This window comes from Anabrus simplex, chromosome 2, assembly GCF_040414725.1.
Source record: "Anabrus simplex isolate iqAnaSimp1 chromosome 2, ASM4041472v1, whole genome shotgun sequence".
NCBI lineage: Eukaryota > Metazoa > Arthropoda > Insecta > Orthoptera > Tettigoniidae > Anabrus > Anabrus simplex.
Genome location: NC_090266.1, coordinates 302724292 through 302746024, shown reverse-complemented (window position 1 = coordinate 302746024; position 21733 = coordinate 302724292). Strand labels below are relative to the sequence as shown.

At 38.5% G+C, this 21733-nt stretch overlaps 1 protein-coding gene across 4 annotated transcripts in view; it reads right to left on the bottom strand.

Moving 5' to 3' along the window:
- Positions 1-21733, bottom strand: part of LOC136864070 (ataxin-7-like protein 1) — a 521582-nt gene that overhangs the window by 273547 nt on the left and 226302 nt on the right. For all 4 annotated transcript variants that reach the window (XM_067140614.2, XM_067140616.2, XM_067140615.2 and 1 more), the window contains exon 6: positions 15476-16292. In XM_067140614.2, coding sequence (XP_066996715.2) covers positions 15476-16292 — 817 coding nt within the window. The remainder of the gene's footprint in view (positions 1-15475; positions 16293-21733) is intronic.

Here is a 21733-nt window from a genome sequence, read left to right as displayed (position 1 = left end):
CACCCGAGTGTGAAAATAAGATTACATATGTGGCTTTCCTGAGTAGAAAATTGAGGTCTCATGAGCTGAAATTGACAACCACGGAGCTGGAAATGCTATGTACTGTAGTGGCATTAAGTCAAGGAAGGTATTATATTTATGGCTTTACTATTACCATAAGGACGGACCATAAGGCACTGTTCTTCATACAGAAATCCAATCTAGGGAGCGATTATATTTGCTGCTGGTCACTATTTGTACAGCAGTTCGATCTAACTCTAGAGCACTGTCCTGGAAAGTTAAACATTGTAGCAGATGCTCTTAGAAGAAACCCTAACCCAGAAGAAGCTACTATTAACCTAGTGCTACAACGTGATGAAGACCAAAACATCATTAAGAGACTACAAGATATTAGTCAAGAACAGGCTAACTACCCATCTACTTGTCTCCTGATAGATTACTTCAAGAAGGAACTCGAACCAGGAACTCTAAGATTCACTGCGGCACAGAAGGAGGCCACATTGTTTCATTACTTCAATAACCTACTACATACAAGGTGTACAACTTTGCTTCCGACGTTTGCCGATGGATGGCGACAACGGTACGTAGCGGTCGAACGAAACAGATCGCAGACGTCAGGCAGTTAGCTTGGACCTCAGTCAACATAACCCCATTCAAACTTAATCGATGTGTGCCTGCATCATAAAGTTGTTCTTGATTGAGCATGGCAGTGTACGAGCCAAATTCACGGCATTTGCGGGAGGTGTTACTGTTTTGTTTCAATATGAAGAAATCAGCGGCTGAGCCTCATCGAATGCTCTCACGTACGTATGGTGAGGACGCTATTAGTGGAAGAACGTGTCGTGAGTGGTTTCAACGCTTCAGGAAAGGTGATTTTAACGTCGAAGACCGGCATAGTGGTGAAAGAGAGAAAGGTTTCGAAGATGCAGAACTGGAGACATTGCTGAGTGAAGACTCGCTTCAAACTCAAGAAGAATTGGCACGATCAGTGGGAGTGACACAGCAAGCCATTTCAAAAATGTCTCAAGACCATGGGCATGATTCAGAAAGAAGGAACTTCGGTCCCGTATGAGTTGAAACCAAGAGACATTGAACGGGGACGAAAAATGGGTTCATTACGATAACCCTAAACGCGAAACATCATAGGGATATCCCGGCCATGCTTCAACGTCAACGGCAAAACCGAATATTCATGGCTTCAAGACCATGCTCTGCATTTGGTGGGACCAGCTCGGCGTCGTGTACTATGAGGTGTTACAACTCGGCGAAAGAATCACAGATGCTTGTTATCGAACGCAACTGATGCATTTGAGCAGAGCACTGAAAGACGAACGGCTGCAGTACAGCGAGAGGCACGATAAAGTGATTTTGCAACACGACAACGCTTAACCCCACGTTGCAAAAGAGGTCAAAACATACCTGGGAATGTTAAAATGGGACGTCCTACCCCACCTGCTGTATTCTCCAGACATTGCTCCCTGTCGGCACTGGCGCATGGCCTGGCTGACTGACACTTCCGATCTCATGAAGAAGTCACAAATTGGATTGATTCGTGGATCGCTTCAAAATATGAACAATTTTTTCGACACGGGATTCGAACACTGCCCGAAAGATGGGAGAAAGTCGTGGCCAGCGATAGACACTACTTTGAATGATACATGTGTAAGTAATCTGTTTAATTAAAGCCTCCAATGTTGGGGACAAAACGGCGGAAGCAAAGTTGTACACCTTGTAAGTTCATTGATGAAGATCACACTAAATTTCAAATTGTTGTCCCACCGGTGCTCCAGATTGATTTAATATGGTTAGGACACCACACGACTGGTCAGGCTGGCATTGACAAAGTGACTGCCGCATTGCAGGAAACGTTCATTTGGCCTCGTACGAGAAGAATTGTACAAGTAATTAGGATGTGCAATACTAGCGTATTAAACCAAATACCATTCTACTTAAGGAAGCACCCAATGCATTATTGCCTAGCAAGCCTAGAGAGCTATTTGCAATAGACTACTATGGTGGACTTCCCGCCAGCCGCCGTGGGGTAAAATTCATTCCTGTCTGTATGAATGTCTTCTCCAAATTCGTAACCCTATGTCCAGTAGAGAAAGCTAACAGCAGATTGGCGCTGAATCAAATTAAAAGCAAAATCATTCCTAGGATGTGTAAATCAGGAAGTACGCTGAACGACCATGGACCACAATTCACCTCACCTACATTCAAGCGCCGAGCTTGTGAAGTTAGAAATAAAACATGTTTCGAGTTCTGTCCGTCACCCAGAATCAAACCCTAGTTAACGCATAATGCAAGAAGTGGCTAAGTATTGCCGGATTTTCATCCCCAGGGAACACTGGAAGTGGTTAGACGTCATCCCAATAATCACTGAAAGCATTAATTCTACTTGTCACGAATCAACCGGACAGATACCCTTGGTGGTACAATGCAACAAATATCAGACAGGGTCATGGCGTGGAGTGATACCTTGTCCGAGTGACCCTAGACCGTCTCCATAAATGTGTATTAGAAACATGGCAGTACGATTAGAACTACAAGTGCCACAACGGTTACACAGGACGAGAAACAAGCGTTTCCATCACCCGTTACGGATCAATGAACTAGTGTTGGTAAAGAGACCTACTACATCAGATGCCCCTGCTCGTTTTTACCACAAATTTGCAGTTATACATTAGTCCATATTGAATGCTTCATGTTTATGACAATAATCCATACAAAATTAGGAGCATGGAAGGTTCAACAGAGAAAACTTTCAATGCAGCAAACCTAAAGCCTTATTGCCCACCAAGTCAGATTATAATCTATGATTACAAGATGGAAAAGAGATGGATGACGGAAATGAGGATGGTGCAGAAGAAGATGACATAGAGAATGAGGAAGACCCAGAACAGGAGCCTGTGATCCCAGAGGAAGAAGAAGAGGAGGAAGCTTCAGAAGACGTGAACATGGTAGATGCTGAAGATCCAGTCAAGCCTAGTGAAGACACATGCTCTGAATGTGAAGGCAACCAGAGGAAGTTCCAGGCATTGCTAAATATATATTACCAAGCAAGGAAAAATAATGAATGCCTATTGGAAGATGTGCAGTGACTGAGGATCGATAGAAGAGAAAACAAGCGAAATGAGCCCCAGTGTTGAGAAGTTCAAGTTCTCCATAGATAAAAAAGAACAAAACATGTTCATATTTTTTTCTTTCCTGGTTGATAGGAGGATGAACCATATCGTAATATGCTTCAATTTATTTATTATAACACTGTGGCATATTATTTAAGTGCTCAATATAGTTGTGGGGAGTGAAGGAAGGAACCCTGAATGGCCGTGCCATAGGCTGTGAGAACCCCGTATCCTATATATTGGCATCCCCAAGTGCAGCAAACTTGGAAGGGGTGAGATTTAAACGAGGGGATGTACCGAACAATTGTCACAGGTTGACAAACTTCCCTTTACCAGGCCCTTTCATCTGAATTTCAATCAATTAATCTGCCACTATGCCAAATTCCATAGATCTGACACCACACATAATTAAGATTAGAATTATCGAGTAACAGAAGCTGATAATATTATTTACTTGTGCTAAACTGAGATATATGCGTATTTATGGGAGTGGCCGTTAACATCTGGCTAGCTCTTACAAAGGAGAAGGGAATGCTTTCCGAAAGTTACCCTCAAAGCTAGCGTCCTCTAGAGGCTATAAAATCTGCGGTGAAAAAGAAAGGGCCGTCTTTATCTCATACTCACGCCAAGTCTGGCCTGTCGTAATTCGTGAGCCAACAAGACATTTCTTTGTGAAGTTTTTGTTAAACTGAAGTTCAATTGCCGTGATTTAGGTCACAAGAGCTAGTGACGATAATAAAATTATAAGTCTTATTTAACGTGTACACGAATTATGTTATTAACGTGTATGAGTAATTAACCGCATGGCCAACTTGCCCGGTCACTCTCCACATTCAGCGATCCTACTGGTCATTTGTCCCGGATAACAAATAACCATCAGCCATGGCTTCGTATACTCAGCACAGCTTGTAGTTTGTCTGGGACCCTCGTATTCATCTTCACCACACACGTCAGAAAGTTTTATTATAGTTTATTTTTTTCATGTCGTATTGATGAATCTCACAATTATATAATGGGGATAATTCCTCTTAAGCAATACTACTTTTTATAAGTACAATGTATTTACATTTAGAAATACACCATCTGCAAGACCGATTTCGATCTACAATCAACCAACCTCAGCTGCATGAGAACATGAGGAGAAGCAATGCACAACGTGCTTCCAGCAGGCCAACAAGCATCCAGCCTCACCAACCGAATTCCATAACTACCTAAGACCTGTAAATGAAGACTATTAAATTATTCCACAGGATGATTCCACCTATTTCAACTGCATAATAAACAGCAAGAAAACTTACATTAATAAAACACGACAACCAATCTCCACAAACAAATGGGTGCCAATTTAGAATGGTAAACAACACCAATTTAATCAATTTTGGCTTCAGGACAGCCCTGCTAGCACTAAATGTAACGTACCTCATTACCATATTCGACACGTTTGTATTTCACCGGCATAAGCATTACACAAGGTAAGAAGTGTTCCATTAGTAACATACCAGGACATTTCAAAAACAGTTTGATCATGAAGAAGATATAGAACTCTAACACAAAAGTGTAATGAACCTTACAAGCGATCAATGGACATGACAATAAAATTTTACTGATTTTAACCTGTTATCAATGTTGTTTACTATGTTTCTTAACTACATTCTTAGATTAACTGTTGTTCAATGATTTGTATATGTTATTTTTCATAAGTTCTCAAGCAGCTGAGAATGCTCAATTGTAGATCAAAACCAGTTCTGCAGATGGTGTATTTTTTAATGTAAATATATTGTACTCGCAGAGGCTTGCAGAATGAACGCTGAAAGGCAAAACAGTCTATAATGATAATGTATGTAATGTATGTATGTATGTAATATATTGTACTTGTAACACGCATTTGTTAGGTGAAATTATCCCCATTGTATAATTATAACATGTCGGAAGTATCCTGGGGTTTCACTTCAGTAACCCTTCCTAATTTTGAGCCCTGGTCCTGTCCGGGTACACTTTATTGCAACGAGGTCTCCCAGCTGATTCTATCTAGCAAAGCAGCGATGTCGTTTGAAAGACTATTTTCTCAAACAACCGACAAGGCTAGTCACCTCTCTGTCAACACTAGGGTTTTCAACACGCTCTACATTGCGAATTCTCCCATATCAAAGGCTTTATTGAACATCTTATTTGTTGAATCTACGCTAGACAGCTCACGACTACAATCTATTACAAAGATTATTCTAGAAGGAGACAACACTTTTATACTGATGCTCCAAGCGCCTTTTGGCCTTATCGCGCAACCACATGGAGTCAACTCAACTGTAATTCTACGTATCTGATTCTCAATCAACAACACTCGAAGATTTATTTTTTGATATGTCAATTAATCCACGCTTCATTAATATCGAACAATCTGTACAATCCAAATGTATGTCAGATCATTATGACTATCTCTCGTTCTACAAATAACTAACGTGTACTTTTTTTAGACGAACACTAGTATTCATTCCATGTACATACAATACTATGACAAGTTCATTATTGAATTTTATTTGCATTTAAGCATCGCTTTTCCCACAAACTAGATTTTATGACGGTTTTATCTTGTATTAAAGCATGTATTATACTTTAATGAGAAACCCAGTTCAGGACCCTGACTTAGCTTTAGATTAAGTATGGCTGAAGATGCTTACAAAGCCTAAGCGAAACATGTCCCATTTTAACATATATGTAATACTAGCAAGATACCCGTGCTTCGCTACGGTATTATACTGAAATTTATAATTGAATGCTTATTGTTTTAGATATATAATCCGACGAAATTCGCGATCTGACTCGTTTTCTGCGAGAATCCACCAAAATTCCCGATCTGACTGGTTTTCTATTAGATTACGCACGTTTCCTCCCATTTTTCAATCTTCCTTTCCAGCAATCGATTTCGTACTTCCCGGGCTAGGCTCAGGTATTCCTCCCGGTCAGATGGGTCCGTAAATCTTTTCCATCTTTTCCTATAATCATTTTTAATATGGATAAAATCCTTCAGGAGATCCGGCGTGGTGTCATATTGGGTGCCTAGGCGGCACTGAACCCGCGGCCGGACTGCATTCTTAGTCATTACCCGTCCAGGAGCCGTTTCCAGCGCGGTCCGCACATTTGACGACGGTCCGGAATATTATTATTATTATTATTATTATTATTATTATTATTATTATTACTATTATGTGTTGCTGGAATGGCTGATAACAGGGAAAACCGGAGTATCCGGAGAAAAACCTGTCCCGCCACCGTTTTGTCCAGCACGAATGTCACATGGAGTGACCGGGATTTGAAACACGGAACCCAGCTGTGAGAGGCCGGCGCGCTGCTGTCTGAGCAACGGAGGATCCTTATAAGTACATTAAGAACAGCTAAAATCAATTGGTTTCACCTACTTCTACACCGCACCGCCGTTAAGTTTATTTACCGCCCCCCCCCCCCAAAAAAAATTAAAAGAATGCTTGTTTCTTCATGTTTAAGGGAGATTCCAAACACCAATGTTCACGTCTATTACCTTCAGTTTTGAGATATAAGTATCCCAATAAAAACAATTTACTTTCTGCACTTCATATGACAATACTCCCCTCCCCCCCCTCAAGTGAATTTTGCCGCAAAAAATACTTGTTTCTTTAATAGTAAAGGATCTTCTTAAATACCAATGATCACGATTCTAACTTCTTCAGTTTTTGATTTATGTGTCCTCATGAAAGGAATTCAACTCCTTTACACTCCCGCCCTCCAAGATGGTTTCCCCACCAAAACGCGCTTTTCTTTGTTTTTAAAGGAGATCCAAATACGAATTTTCACGTCTGTAACAACTTTAGTTTTTATTAGATGTATGTATTCTCATACAATTAAGCCAATTAATTTTTCAATTCTTCCCCTCCCCCCACGCTTCATTGGATTTTCCGAGAATACGCGTTTCTTTACTTTTAAAGCAGATTGCAAATATCAAATTTCACGTCTGTAACGTCTTCATTTTTGTGATATCAGTAGCCTAATTAAAAGAATTCAACACCATTTTCAGTCGCATTTACCACCCCCCTCCACCCAAGTGGTATTTCCGAAAACTAAAAACACACGTTTCTTTATGTTTAATAGAAATAAAAAATATCTTCACTTCTGTAACATGTTAAGTTTTTTTTAGATATACTGTAAAAATTCTCATTTTAAAATTTCACCCCTTTTGAGTTCCCCTTAAGTGGAGTTTCCAAAAACAAATCACATATGTTTATTTACAGGAGATTCCAAACACCCACTTTTTTCGTCTGTAACATTTTACGTTTCCAAGATATTCTGTAGACATAGTCTTTCAAAAAATTCACCCCAATTTGTCACTCCTGTTTAACCGCCATTAATTGGATTTCCCAAAAACTAAGAATTACGTGTTTCTTTATTTTTAAAGGAGATCCCATATACACATTTTCAGTTCTGAAAAATCTTTCGTTTCTGAGATATATGTATCCCCATTAAAGGCATTCAACCGATTTTTCACCCCTTTTACACCCCTCCTATTAGGATTTACAGGAAACAAAAAAATACGTGTTCCTTTATTTTTAGAGGAGATTCTAACTACCAATTTTTACATCTGTAAATTTTAAAGTTTTAAGATGTAGACGCACTCATTTAAAAAATTCACCCCCCTTTTTCACCCCCAATGTTTGGATTTTCCAAAAACGAAAAAATACGTGTTTCTTTACTTTTAAAGTAGATCCAAAATACCAATTTTCAGGTCTGTAATATCTTCAGGTTCTGAAATATAAGTAGCCTCATTAAAGGCATTCAACCCATTTTTCACCCTTTTACACCCTTCCTATTCGGATTTTCCGAAAACAAAAGAATACGTGTTTCTTTATTTTTAAAGGAGATTCTAAATACCAATTTTTACATCTATAACCTTTAAAAGTTTTGAGATACAGATACACTCATCTTAAAATATTACCCCCTTTTTCACCCCCCCCTTAATTGGGTTTTCCAGAAACAAAAAAATAAGTGCTCCTTTATTTTTAAAGGAGATCCCAAACACCAATTTTCAGGTCTGTAATATCTTCAGTTTCTGAGATTATAAGTAGTCTCATTAAAGGCATTCAACCCATTTTCACCCCTTTTCACTCCTCCTATTGCGATTTTTTGAAAACAAAAAAATACGTGTTTCTTTATTTTTAATGAAGATTCTAAATACCAATTTTTACATCAGCAAACTTTTAAAGTTTCGAGATATAGATTCACTCATTTTAAAAATTCACCCTCTTTTCACCCTCCCATTAATTGGATTTTCCAAAAACAAAAAAATACGTGTTTCTTTATTTTTAAAAGAGATCAAAAGTACCAATTTTGAGGTCTGTAATATCTTCAGTTTCTGATATATAAGTACCGGTATCCTGATTAAAGGCATTCAACACATTTTCCCCCATTTTCACCCTTTTTCACCCCTCCTATTGGGATTTTCTGAAAACAAAAAAATACGTGTTTCCTTATTTTTAAAGAAGTTTCTAAATACCAATTTTCACATCTATAAACGTTTAAAGTTTTGAGATATAGATACACTCATTTTAAAATTTCACCCCCCTCTTTTCACCCCTTACCGAAGGAATATCCAAAAATCCTCTCTTAGCGAGCACCTACATCATAATGTGAATATATCCCCAAAATTTCATTTCTTTATGTCCAGTAGTTTTGGCTCGGCGATGATGAATCAGTCAGTCAGTCAGTCAGTCAGTCAGTCAGTCAGTCAGTCAGTCAGTCAGTCAGTCAGTCAGGACAAGCTATTTTATATATATAGATTTGTATCTTAAACTTAAAGATTGTAAAATATTGGAATGGTGGTTTTTAAATAAATTTGTTTGAAACTTTTACATGAATATAATATTACCGTTTGACGAGTTGTTCAGTTCTCTTGACAGAGAAATTACCTCTCTCATGAACACTTTTGATAATTTCAAATTGCATGACTTTTGGTACAACTATAACTTCCTGACCTTCTCACAATTTGAAGAGTATGTCATCACAAATCAAAGTCCTTGTACGACTGCTCCTGGCATAATTTCTTGATGGTGCTATGACCATCTTCTTGTTGTGCTTCCCTCACTCGGGCAACCTGAGAGTCAGGAATTGCATACAATACAGGGATGGCGACTTAGAACATCGACATGACTCATCCTCATTCCACTTATGTGTTCGATGGTATATCGGTACTCTCCCAACATCAGGGCCCATCTTCTAACCTTTGGTGTCAGATCTTTCTTGCACATTGTCTTTTGAAAGGCAGCAAAATCTGTGATAATTCTGAAGTCTATTCCCAGCAAATATACTCAAAACTTCAATGCAACAATGATGGTTAATACTTCAAGCTCATAACTGTGATACTTTTCCTTTTATGGTGTCGTCTTTTTGCTCATATAATACACACAGCTGTCCTTAGGTGATCTCTGTATCAGCACAGCTCCATATCGAAACGTACTTGCATCAGTATGAAGTTCAGTCTCGCATGAAGAATTATAGATGTGTAAAACAGGATTTCTTGTTAAAGCTTACTTCAATACTTCAAAGTAAATCCTCTGTTCATTAGAAAATTGAAATTCATTGTCCTTCTTTAGCACGTCGCATAACGGTCTTGCAACAACAGAGTATTCTGGCATGAACTTTCTAAAGTATCAGGTTAAACCAAAGGAAGACAGCATGCGTTTCACATTGCTTGGTCCTAAAAATTTCGTTACATATTTAGTTTCCTCTGGCGACTGATAGAGCATATTCATCATGGTCTTTGTCTTCACCGTCATCCTCAAGTTTTGACAACAATTCTAAATTGATGAGGTGCCGTAAAATGTGCCTTGTTAGCTTGTCTTTATCTCCCTAAAATTCCAAGCACAACACATTGCATACCGGAATCAAGTTACGTTCAGCAAAATTGTCAATGATGAACTTAACCTTATCATCATACTCGGTGGAATCTTCCGAAAACTGAAATCCTGTAAACTCTCATAAGCTCTTATGATTCCGTCGATCACCTTCCTTACGAACTATATATAATTTTATGCAGGGTTTTAATAGCAGACAGAGATGCAGTAGAAATATTCTTGTTTATTCTCTGAATGTCTCCCTAGTATTTTCGTTCTGGATTGCTGCTGGTGTATTTACTCAAATCTTGCATCATTAACTTACACGTAACAGTTAAATTTTATTGTAATTCAATATAGTCATTGATTTCAACACTGCATGTCTTCATTCTTCTATAATGTCACTTCACTTCAATTTATGCACCAAAGGCAATAATTTAAAGTCTACTTACATTAGCCGGCATCCACTGTTCTTATTGCATCTTACAGTTGTATCATTATTTCAGCAAGTTCTCGATCTTTCCTAATCCCAGATGAGCCCCTAAAGTTGTAGGATTTAAGGGAGATTTATTACAAAACTAATATTCCTTGAACATTCAAATGCTCAATTGAATTGAAGACAAGGAGGAGATGAAAACAACACACAAGTCTTAGGTGAGCTATAAGAATGTCAACATGACAATTAACTACCTGTAATTTTTTCAAAGTTTCCTTGCCACACCAACTGTCCTCTTTAACACTGCCCAAATGATTTACTCTCCCACATAAGGATGTGACAGAGTGGCAAATATGGGCAATTGTGTTTGGCTATGCCCATGGCCATATCGTGTGTGAAGTTACTGGATTTGCTGGTGTTTCGCAGCGACTGCTCAACGTGTCTACAAGCAGTAGTGTACTACATGTTGCCATGAAACATGACGTCAGAATTGGGTTCTGAAAAATGATCCCAACTGCGAGAGGCCAGAGACGCGTTTTACGGCTTGTGAATCAAAATTGCTTCCTAATCCAACAGGAATTGCTGCAGTCAATTAATGAAGGTCCATCACAACCTGTTAGCAAGAGAACATTGTGACGGGAACTGCATGCAAATGAACATTTGGAGTCTCTCACCTCTCAAGAGGCCATTGCTCACACATGCACATAAAGTTGTGCGCCTTCAATGGGCTAGAAATCATCGAGCGTGGACAGTAACTGACAGGTGGAATGTAATGTGGTCTGACGAAACATGTTTTTGCCTGTATTCCAATGACACACGTTGTTGAATGTATCGAAGGCCAAATGAAGCATTTCATCCTGGAAATGTGCAAGGTCAGGATCAAGCCGGAGGTGGGTCGGTGATGTTTTGGGGGTGTTTTTTGTATTATGGATTGGGTCCGTTCACTGAGGTGACCACTAAAATTAACCAGCGTATTCATTTAAACATTCTGGATGATCAGGTGTTGCCTTTCAGTCAACATCGGCATGCTGAGTAGACCTACGCTATTGATACCCCGATTTTTCAAGACAACAGCAAAGTTCATCGGGCCGGATGCTCATTATATGACCACTCCCCCACCCTATTACATCTTGATTGGCCTGCAAAATCACCTGATTTGAACCCCATTGAAAATCTGTGTGACATGTTGGAACAACGGGTAAAACACCGCCATCAGCATCCCTGCAATTTGGTGGAATTCCACGATCAAATCCTCAGCAAGTGGCTTAACTTGGATGTGATGTACCTGCACAGCCTTGTGGACTCGCTTCCTAACTGAATCCGGGTGGTTATCAAGTCCAGAACTGGAGTTAAATGATATTAAATAATACTTATAATGATTTCTCCAGGGGTGATTAATTTTTTGTCAGCTGAGAATTTTGTTGATAAAATAATGAATAAATTGAAAAAGAAACCCCGTACAACTCTCATCAGAAATTCAAAAACAAGAAAGAAATATCTCAATTTCACGTACAATAGTATTATTTTCAAAATGTCAACATACTATTTAGAACTAACAACACAAATTCTAAGATTTTTTTATAATGCACATACTATTAAACTCTCCAATTCAAGTGTTTATAAGCTGCAGTGGAATAATTGTTATTCAAGTTAGAATGGTAAAACAGGCAGGCATTTTTAAATATCAAGAGCATGTCAATGCAAAAAAGTGTAACAGGTTTTCAGCTATGTGCGAGCTCATGATAGATTTTAAGCATCATGTTTACTTTTTTGTTTACATTGCACCGACACAGAAGATAGATCTTATGGCGACGATAGGACAGGAAAGGCCTATGAGTGGGAAGAAAGCGGTTGTGGCCTTAAGGTACAGCCCCAGCATTTGCCTGGTGTGAAAATGGGAAAACCGAGCTCGATAGCTGCAGTCGCTTAAGTGCGGCCAGTATCCAGTATTCGGGAGATAGTAGATTCGAACCCCACTGTCGGCAGCTCTGAAGATGGTTTTCCGTGGTTTCCCATTTTCACACCAGGCAAATGCTGGGGCTGTACCTTAATTAAGGCCACGGCCGCTTCCTTCCCACTCCTAGCCCTTTCCTGTCCCATCGTCGCCATAAGACCTATCTGTGTCAGTGCGACGTAAAACAACTAGCAAAAAAAAAAAAAGGGAAACCATGGAAAACCATTTTCAGGGCTGCCAACAGTGGGGTTCAAACCCATTATCTCTCTGATGCAAACGCATAGGTGCACGGCTCTAACCAAACGGCCAACTCTCCCGGTTTACATCTATTGACAAGGATTCAGTAATCTTGCATAGAATGTATAGAGTGGAGAACGGCAATTTGCTCAGTATTTATGAAAATACATTTATTCACTTGGAACAAAGGCATAACCTTAATTTCAATTTCAATGAAATATCGGAGCAAACCAATATACTCTGAGATGTTATATGAAACTTTTAAGAAACAAATTACATCACATCTCATACAGTTTCCTGCTTCTGTCCCTCCCTCCACAGTCCAATACAGGCAAATTATATGTTTTGGTAGTCTTGCAGCTCTATTACATTGTAAAAATGATCAGGTTAATAGTACACAGATCCACATAATAACATGGAGCAACTGACCTACAGTTTTTGCTTCTTTTGTATTTCTTTTATGAGCACAGTTTTACCTATATAATGTTCACATTTGTCCGTGTTGGCATAAAGTATCTACATTTTAAATTTAAACCAAAGATTTGAGAAGTTTCTGATTAGCCTTTAATACAAGAGAATAATAAGGTAATGTCCATCCAATGAATCTCAACAGTTTTTAGTGGACACTAATTAATGTACACTGTTTTAGTTTCATTCAACTAAATAATTTATTCGGATTATATAGTCCAAGATAATTTTCTAGTGATCATTTGTTTTAATGTAATGAACAAATGATATGAAATTTTTTATGTGCAATAACTGAAGTTTTTTTTTTTTTTTTTTGCTATTTGCTATACGTCGCACCGACACAGATAGGTCTTATAGCGATGATGGGTCAGGAAAAGCCTAGGAAGTGGAAGGAAGTAGGCCGTGGCCTTAATTAAGGAACAGCCCCGGCATTTGCCTGGTGTGAAAATGGGAAACAACGGAAAACCATCTTCAGGGCTGCCGACAGTGGGGCTAGAACCCACTATCTCCCGATTACTGGATACTCCACTATCTCCCGATTACTGGATACTGGCTGCACTTTTTTTTTAAATTGTGTATTTGCTGAAAAACTCCTATAATAACAAAATGTGTACCACAAAATGTGCAAATTTGTAAATATTATTATTATTATTATTATTATTATTATTATTATTATTATTATTATTGGGGTTCCTATGCCCCCCTGAAGACACTATGACTAACAGTAATGTTTGCCACACCCCAATTAGTGCACTATGCATTTGTTATACTGGCAGCCATATAAAACCATTGTCCATCTGCGTTGTGCAGAGGAAAGTGGTGTAGGAAGAAAATGAGAGGGAAGATGACGTGACATCAATGTTCTTACAACAACCACCCCCATGCTTTGTCTCTACTCACTGAACCTGCTGTTTTTGCATTAACTTGCTTGAACTTTAATGGTGCACTCGTATGGTGTCATTTGAGCTTGCTGTAAGTGTCCTAAGTAATATAATAGTTCAGATACTATACAAAACCTACACAAACACAAATAGCTAGCTAGGCAAACTTACCATCATAGCCAAGCTGAGTTATTCATCATCAGGGGAAATAGCCACGGGATATATTTTAATTAAGCTGTGAGTACTAATAGCTAGAAACATTATTAAAATGAAAAATGAACAAAGGTATTTGTTTCCTTCTTGAAATAAAATTTTCTTATATAATGCAACAAAAAGACAAGAACAGTTATGTTGAACTGTTCTCTTAGTTGTAGAATTATACATAATAATATATAACTCTGACCTACTTGTAAATTTCTCAAGGCTGTAAATTACTCAAATTGAGACACAGCACAAGCCTACACTGGAATAGGAAAAGGTCAATGGTTTCCCTAAAACTTCTCTTGAAGTTGCAGATATAGATATATAGGTATGCCAAGAGTCAGTGGCACAAGGATTTGTGCAACCAACTGCACAAGTGACACACAGAAACACGTAAACACGGAAAATTACTTTCACAGCTAGCATTCAATTCTACATATAAGTTTTCCAGGCTTATAGGCCATGGTCCAGAAAGGATGTGGTCTCTTGATGTTTTACCAAAGACTGCATTGGCGGTTCACTGCTGACCTTCAGAGAGAGCAGGCCCTTTTCAGTGTAGTGTCAAGAAACCACATACCTTCTGGACCACAACCTATAAGGCTAGAAAACTTGTACATTGAACTCAAATAATTTGATTAAGTGAACGAAGTGTGCTTCAAGAAAAACAGACTTTGTATTCCTGAGCAACAGTCTTATAACTCATTCTGTCAATCACTTGGCCTAAACTGATCTTGCTTCTGCTGCAACCAAGCCTGTAAGTTAGGTGGCTAATAAAGGGTAGTCTGTGCTTCCTGATAATACAAGGAGCACATATTCCAGCTGATCAATGAAAATATGTAAAAGAAAGATTCTGACAAACATATTCAGACATTTGTATCAACATGTCATACAGAATGGGACAATAAGTATTGAGAACTACCAACACTGCACTGGTTCAAGTCCCCTGTACACTGCTCGTAAGGAATGGTGAGGAGCGAGTGTGCTCAATTAATAGCAAAGCTATATTTCCAGGTTATACAACAGAATCCATTAACCTGAAAACCCTTTAACCAGCACTATACATAACCATTTGGCAGATAGCTAGAGTATGAACATCAACTGTATAGGACTTTACAAATTTCAATTAACAACGTAACGGACATTTATGTATATTGCTTTTGCACAAGTCTAGCATATACCTCATCCTAACTTCTAACAGCCAAAAGCAACAGCGCTTTTTAAAAATAATTTTCACATGAGGACTAGAGCCAGTGCAAATATAACTGGCGATGTCTTACCACATATTTTTTTATCTGAAGAGCCATGCACATCAAACTCACCTTTCACAGCCGTGTTGCCAGATGCAGATTCTGGCAGGGTTGCCACACTGTTAGAAGTTATGGCTTTTGGTAGTTCAGAAAGTAAACCTTCAGGAACAACAACACTTTGAGAAGTAAAAATAGTTTTTGTTTCACTTCCCTCAACTTGACTCGAACCTGAATTTCCAACTGTAACCCCATTAGACAAGGCCATTGTAACTAGTGGAACGTTATTAGAAGGACTACTAATATGATTTTTCCTAGCCAATAAGCTACTAAGAACTTCATTTGGATTAACACAGTTCTTTCTCTTGTTACGTTTAACACAGACACCAGCATTAGATTTAACTGTTTCTAAAGGCCTCTTCAGGCTTGCACTTAGTATATTTGGTACATGAAATTGGCCATTTTTAACAGAGAGTTCAGTTGTATTGGTAGAATTATTTACAGATTTTGTAGCCAGTACCGATGGTTTTGGAAGTACAGTCTTAAGACTGCCAGAGTTCATTATTGTCGCCGAGAGGGGAGAGTGAATTTGATTCAATTTACGGGAGGAGTTTGTTGTAACTTGTAAAGATTTTGAAGTACAATTGGGACCAAGAAGTTTGTTTGATACACTTAACATATTTCCCTTTGTGCTAATATTAGTAAGAACAGTCTTCATAGTAGAGGTGGCATGATTTGTAGGATACTGCAATGGAACCCCATAATAGTCATTTGACAATGGAATCCGTATATATCCTTGAGTTAAAGCAGTTTGAAGTCCATGGCGAAAAAGCCCAATTCTCCGACCACTCCATGAAATTCCCCCACATTTCCGTGCAATCAGTCCAGGAACCTAAAAGAAATATGAATGAGTGAATAAACAACCCACCGACAAAAAGGTGTGTGCAGGATGTAAAGCAAGTGCTTAATGTAGGTAGAGATTTCAGGAAGTACAGGATGATGATTATTGTTTTAAGCGGGCTCACATTAAGTCATTGGCCTCTCAGAAGCTAAAGCCATCTGGGCAATTGAAGGAAAGTTATCCAGATCAAAAAACCAGTTTAATTAAATTGATGACTAGCACAATGAACATAAAAAAAGAAACAATATGTAGTTCGGATGAAAAATTATTTTCAACATTTCCCTTCTGTGGCAACCAATCCCCTAATATATCTAATATAAATTGCCACAAAAAGGAAATATGGGTAAAATTTTGAAGATGAAAGGACCACATGACAAAACAGAAATTAGAACAGAAACAACTGACAAAAAACAAAAAACAAAAATAGGATTATATAAGAGGTTAACACCAATGAAAACACAGCAAGTACCACAAAAAGAATGACAGCATACTGCAGCAATCCAGAATAAGATTTTTTAAATATTTATTAATTATAGTCAGTGACATGTTTCAAATGAAGTAGGAAGCATATATCTATAACAAATATAAATACAATCATCAGGCTACTTCTTACAGCCTCAGTGTTGCAGAATAACCAAACATGCAGAATTAATTGTAAGGGAAAAGCCGTGCCAGGTAAGCTTGTGAGATGACATTTTTGTGGTCAGCAATAAAAAGGAGTGCAAAAATATCAAAGTTAGTTCAAACAGCAAAAACTATGGCCAGAAGATAAAAGTGAAGCGGAAGAAACCCATCATTAGCAAAGAACAAAAAAAGAAAGAAATGGACAGACAAAGGAAGAGCTGGATCAAACCAAAACCAAAGATTTTATGTAAAATAAACCTGAAAATAACAAAGGCCACTCCACAACCAGACAAATGGAATTTCACAAAAATGTAAGACAACCTGGAAAATAGGAATAAAAAATTATATAAACTAACAGATTAAAACTCCATCCCAACTCAGTACCAACCCTATGATGAAAATATAGCTTCTTACAATTAATAATGTGATTAGAAAACTAAAGCAAAACACCCAAATAAACCATGCACCATTCACCATGTGGGTATTACTAGTTTCTACAATGGATATGCAACATGTATTTCATAGAGAGCTGTGCATTTGATTTTACTTGGTGCAAGAAAGATTACATAATGCTACCTATCTTCACTACCCTGCCCTACAATATTATTTAAAACTTAAACAAGGAAATTTTCTCTATTCTTTTTGTAATTTTTCCAACCATCATTTGCATTTGCAGACAAAACTGAAGATTATATGGCTTAAAAGAAAAGTCTGTAGTGATCCAGTAACTCAACTGAGAAAATATTTGGCAGATAGATTGCTTATTCAGGGAGGATATCTTAGGCACATTATATGGGAAATGCACATTTTTTCCCAGAGTATTGTTGTTCTCTCCTGTCATTCAGAATCCTTTGAATCTTGCTCACGTATAATTAACACCATATTAGAAAAGTTACTTCACTGTTGCCATTGATGCTTTCACGGCCTATACTTATAGACATGATATAGGCTTTTGGGCTTATGCTGTGTCAAGAAAATAGAGTGAAATACTTTATGTTTTGCAGAGAACTTTGCTCTGCGTCTTCAGAAGAAAATATTGACATTTCACAACAAAGGCTTCTCAAACAATGAGGTTTGAATTTAAACGTTACAATAGAAGTGGAAGTGGTACATTCATTCATCACCAGATGACTCACTGGATGCAGTAAAGCGCTAGCATTCGAAGCGGAAGCTGACGGAACCATCAGGATCAGTCTGAGGGGGTCACATAATGTAACAGGTGTGCACACATATGAAAGTATGACACTGACACAAGCCTGGAATGAAACATCTGGCGATGAGGAACGTATGAATTTAGAAAACACCGAAACGAAATAACAATAGTGAAGGGACAGGGAAGGGAACTACCTACGTAAATCCTTCTCGTATAATCCTGGACCCGTAGTGTCTAGTGTGGATAAGAGCGTGAGCATCTTGGAACATGACATCATGACCCGACGATAGAGCGTGCTCAGCTATTGCTCATTTGTCTGGCTGGTTGAGACAAATATTTTGTTCATGTTCCTTGATATGAGTACCAATGGACTGGCATGTTTCGCCAATGTATACTTTACCACAAGTACAGTACTGCACCTTTCATTTCAAAAACAAAATGGAGGAAAAACCATAATGTCGTAGAAAAGTTCATTTTAAAAATTGTGTAATTAAGAAGATAACCTAGGAAAATTTTCAACTGGCAAGTGAAAATAGTTAAAAGCTTTGTCTCCTCTCAGTTCATTTCAGGCATGAAAAGACAGTTCAGGCCAAGTCCCAGCAACTAATTTTGCAATTTTTATAGATGCCTAAGTGCCACAATATTGGCATATTTGAGAACCTTCAAAACCACCAGACAGAGTCGGGAGTAAAGATTTTCATTACCTTTTCTATTTTTGGATATTAATATTCTTTAGAGCTGAAACCTATATAAAAAGAACTCTGTCTTCTCATTCCCACATTTCTGAATGTTTCCTCCCTTAGATAATAAACAAATCTGAAGTTTACTTGTAGAGTTAAGAAGAAACAATTAAAAAGATTAAAAAAACTGCGATGAACTGCTATGAAATATTTTTTAAACTAACATCGTTAACCTTTAATTAGTCGCTCACAGAGATTTCCTCCGGGCCGATTACATTTTGCACGGTACTGAACTTTCCAGTTGAACTGTGGGTCTCCCCACCCCTATACCTTTCTCCTTGTTCATTTGGACTCGTCATGTCAGCATTTCGGGGCGATCGTGCACCCTGTGTGCGAGTGTGGGATCATTGTTGTGACGAGTGACATTGACTGAAAGTTTCCTCCGTGTGCGATTAAGTAAATTACGTTATATTTTAGTGCATAATTTTTATTTTGGAGGTTGATGACCTTGTTGTTCTGATCTTCTAAACTTATTTTAGAAAAATATTTCATATTCCATACAATGTGATCGTCGTAGGTAATGGCGAGTCTCACGAATTTAATATTATAAGTTCATTCGACATAGTTAAGGTCTACAGTATTCTGCTTTTAGATCAAACACACTGTGTAAAAATAACCTACAAGTACTTAAAAGGGTTTCTTTTAATTATACCGAAGAATACTGCAAATGAACATGCCAAAACAGCAGCTGAAAGGACGAAAATGACGCTCATATTTAACTCCGGAGGTTACCTCTGTGCGCGACTAGTAACGTAATAATTTTTGCACAACTAGACAAGGGTTAATATTCTATTTAAATAAATCTTAAGATTCAACTGTTAAAAATAACTTTCTATATTTAACTTCCGATAGTTTTTTGTGCACCTACACAAAAATCGCGCACGCACGCACGCACGCACGCACGCACGCACGCACACACACACACACACACACACACACACACACACACACACACACACACACAATACATATAAAATCATTGTTACTTCCATATTATCATTCATGATCCTTTGTATTAACAAGAGTCAGTTCTCTGCCTTCTGCTCAGCATTCACGATGGTAATGTGCTGTATGCAGGCAAGAGACTGCCGGTTGAAAATGTGAGAGTTTAAACTACGTAGCCAGAGATAGCGTATTTGATTAAGCCTGACCTTATTAACAACTTCAGTTTATTTTGATTTTCTGATGTCACCATCCCGTTGCAAAAGTTTGCAAGGATATCTCTTGCTGAGCTCCAATCTTGGAATGTATATTAAGTTGAAGTATCGAACACTACAGCTTGATTAGAAGGTAACTGAATCATCATTCTTCTTCTTCTTTTCTTCCTCTTGAAAGATCATCGGTCTCAACCAGTTAACTCTGACATGAAGGTGATGTTCTTCTTCAGCAGGACAATACACGTCTACATACAGCTGTGACGCAACGTGCTCTACATTGTATACAAATGCCCTCGCCAGCAAGGTCACCACTGGATCTCTCGCCAACTGTACACATATATGACATGCTGAAGCGCGAACTTGGGTTCTCCAGAGCCTGCAAGAACTATTGTCGAATTGCATCAAAAGATGCAAGATACATGGGACAATCTATTGCAGGATGCCATTCGGCAACTTATTATGATCGTACTCATACGCAAATACACGCTTGCATTGCCGCTGTAGAGGGTACACTGTGTACTGATGTGAATGTTCGGGCACCCCTTTTCTGTGACATGTGTTTCATTTGGTCTGAATTTGTAATCCTGCAATGATGAACTCCTGCATTGATGAACTAGCTGTCACACTGCTTGTGAACAAAATGACCTTGTCCTTAGGATGTTGCATGTTTTTCTTTTTCCAGCAGTATATGTAGACGTCATAAGGAGACCCTGGCTTAAATTAGAACAAGTTAAGAAAAATGATTAAAGAGTACGTAGATAGACATATAGACAGATACGTAGATAAAGTTACTTAAAATAAATAAAAAGATAGCTTCTCACAAAGGAACTTTCGATATGGTCATATCAAAGCTGACAATGAAATTTCGCAGAGAAAGAGGGGACCTTAAGGAAGCAATTTACAAGAATTTAGTTGCCATTTCGAGCTGTTAGGTAATGAAATCGATATGAAAATGTACAGTAAGATTGCCCATGTGAGCATATTACTAGACGTGGACAGCCTTGGTGACCAGCTTAAGCAAGCGCATTTCCTTGAGCTTTCTGTGTGAGGCAGTTAACATGTTTCTTGTCCGGCTCCATGGCTAAATGGTTAGCGTGCTGGCCTTTGGTCACAGGGGTTTCGGGTTCGATTCCTGGCAGGGTCAGGAATTTTAACCATAATTGGTTAATTCCTCTGGCACGGGGGCTGGGTGTATGTGTCGTCTTCATCATCATTTCACCCTCATCACAACGCGCAGATCCCCTATGGATGTCAAATGAAAAGACCTGCATCCGGCGAGCCGAACTTGTCCTCGGACACTCCCGGCACAAAAAGCCATACGCTATTTCAATTTCAACAAGTTTCTTTGAGAGAACAGTTATGAAACTGGCTAATGTTCTATCATTCAGTTATTTCCATGAAAAAGGTTTCCCTTCTTCACATGAAGTAACTTCGGAGGAAAGGGAAATGGGCTGACATGTGATCAAACTAGTTGAAAATCCTCCCATGTGTGCCAATATTGTCTGGGAGTCTTGTCTGGGAGTTTTGTCTGGGGAGAAATAGTGGTAGCAAATGTGATAGTGGAAGCAGCAACACCTCATCTGCATTACCTGTAAGAGACGGCAGCACACCAAAGCCCAGTACGAGAGATTTTACGGATCGGAGTTTGAGCCCCGAGTCTGATTTCCGTCAATTAAGTGAAGAAACATCACAGTCATCTGACAAATCTACCAGTTCACACTTCGCTTCCAGCCCACAGAAGAAAGTGAAATATGGTGT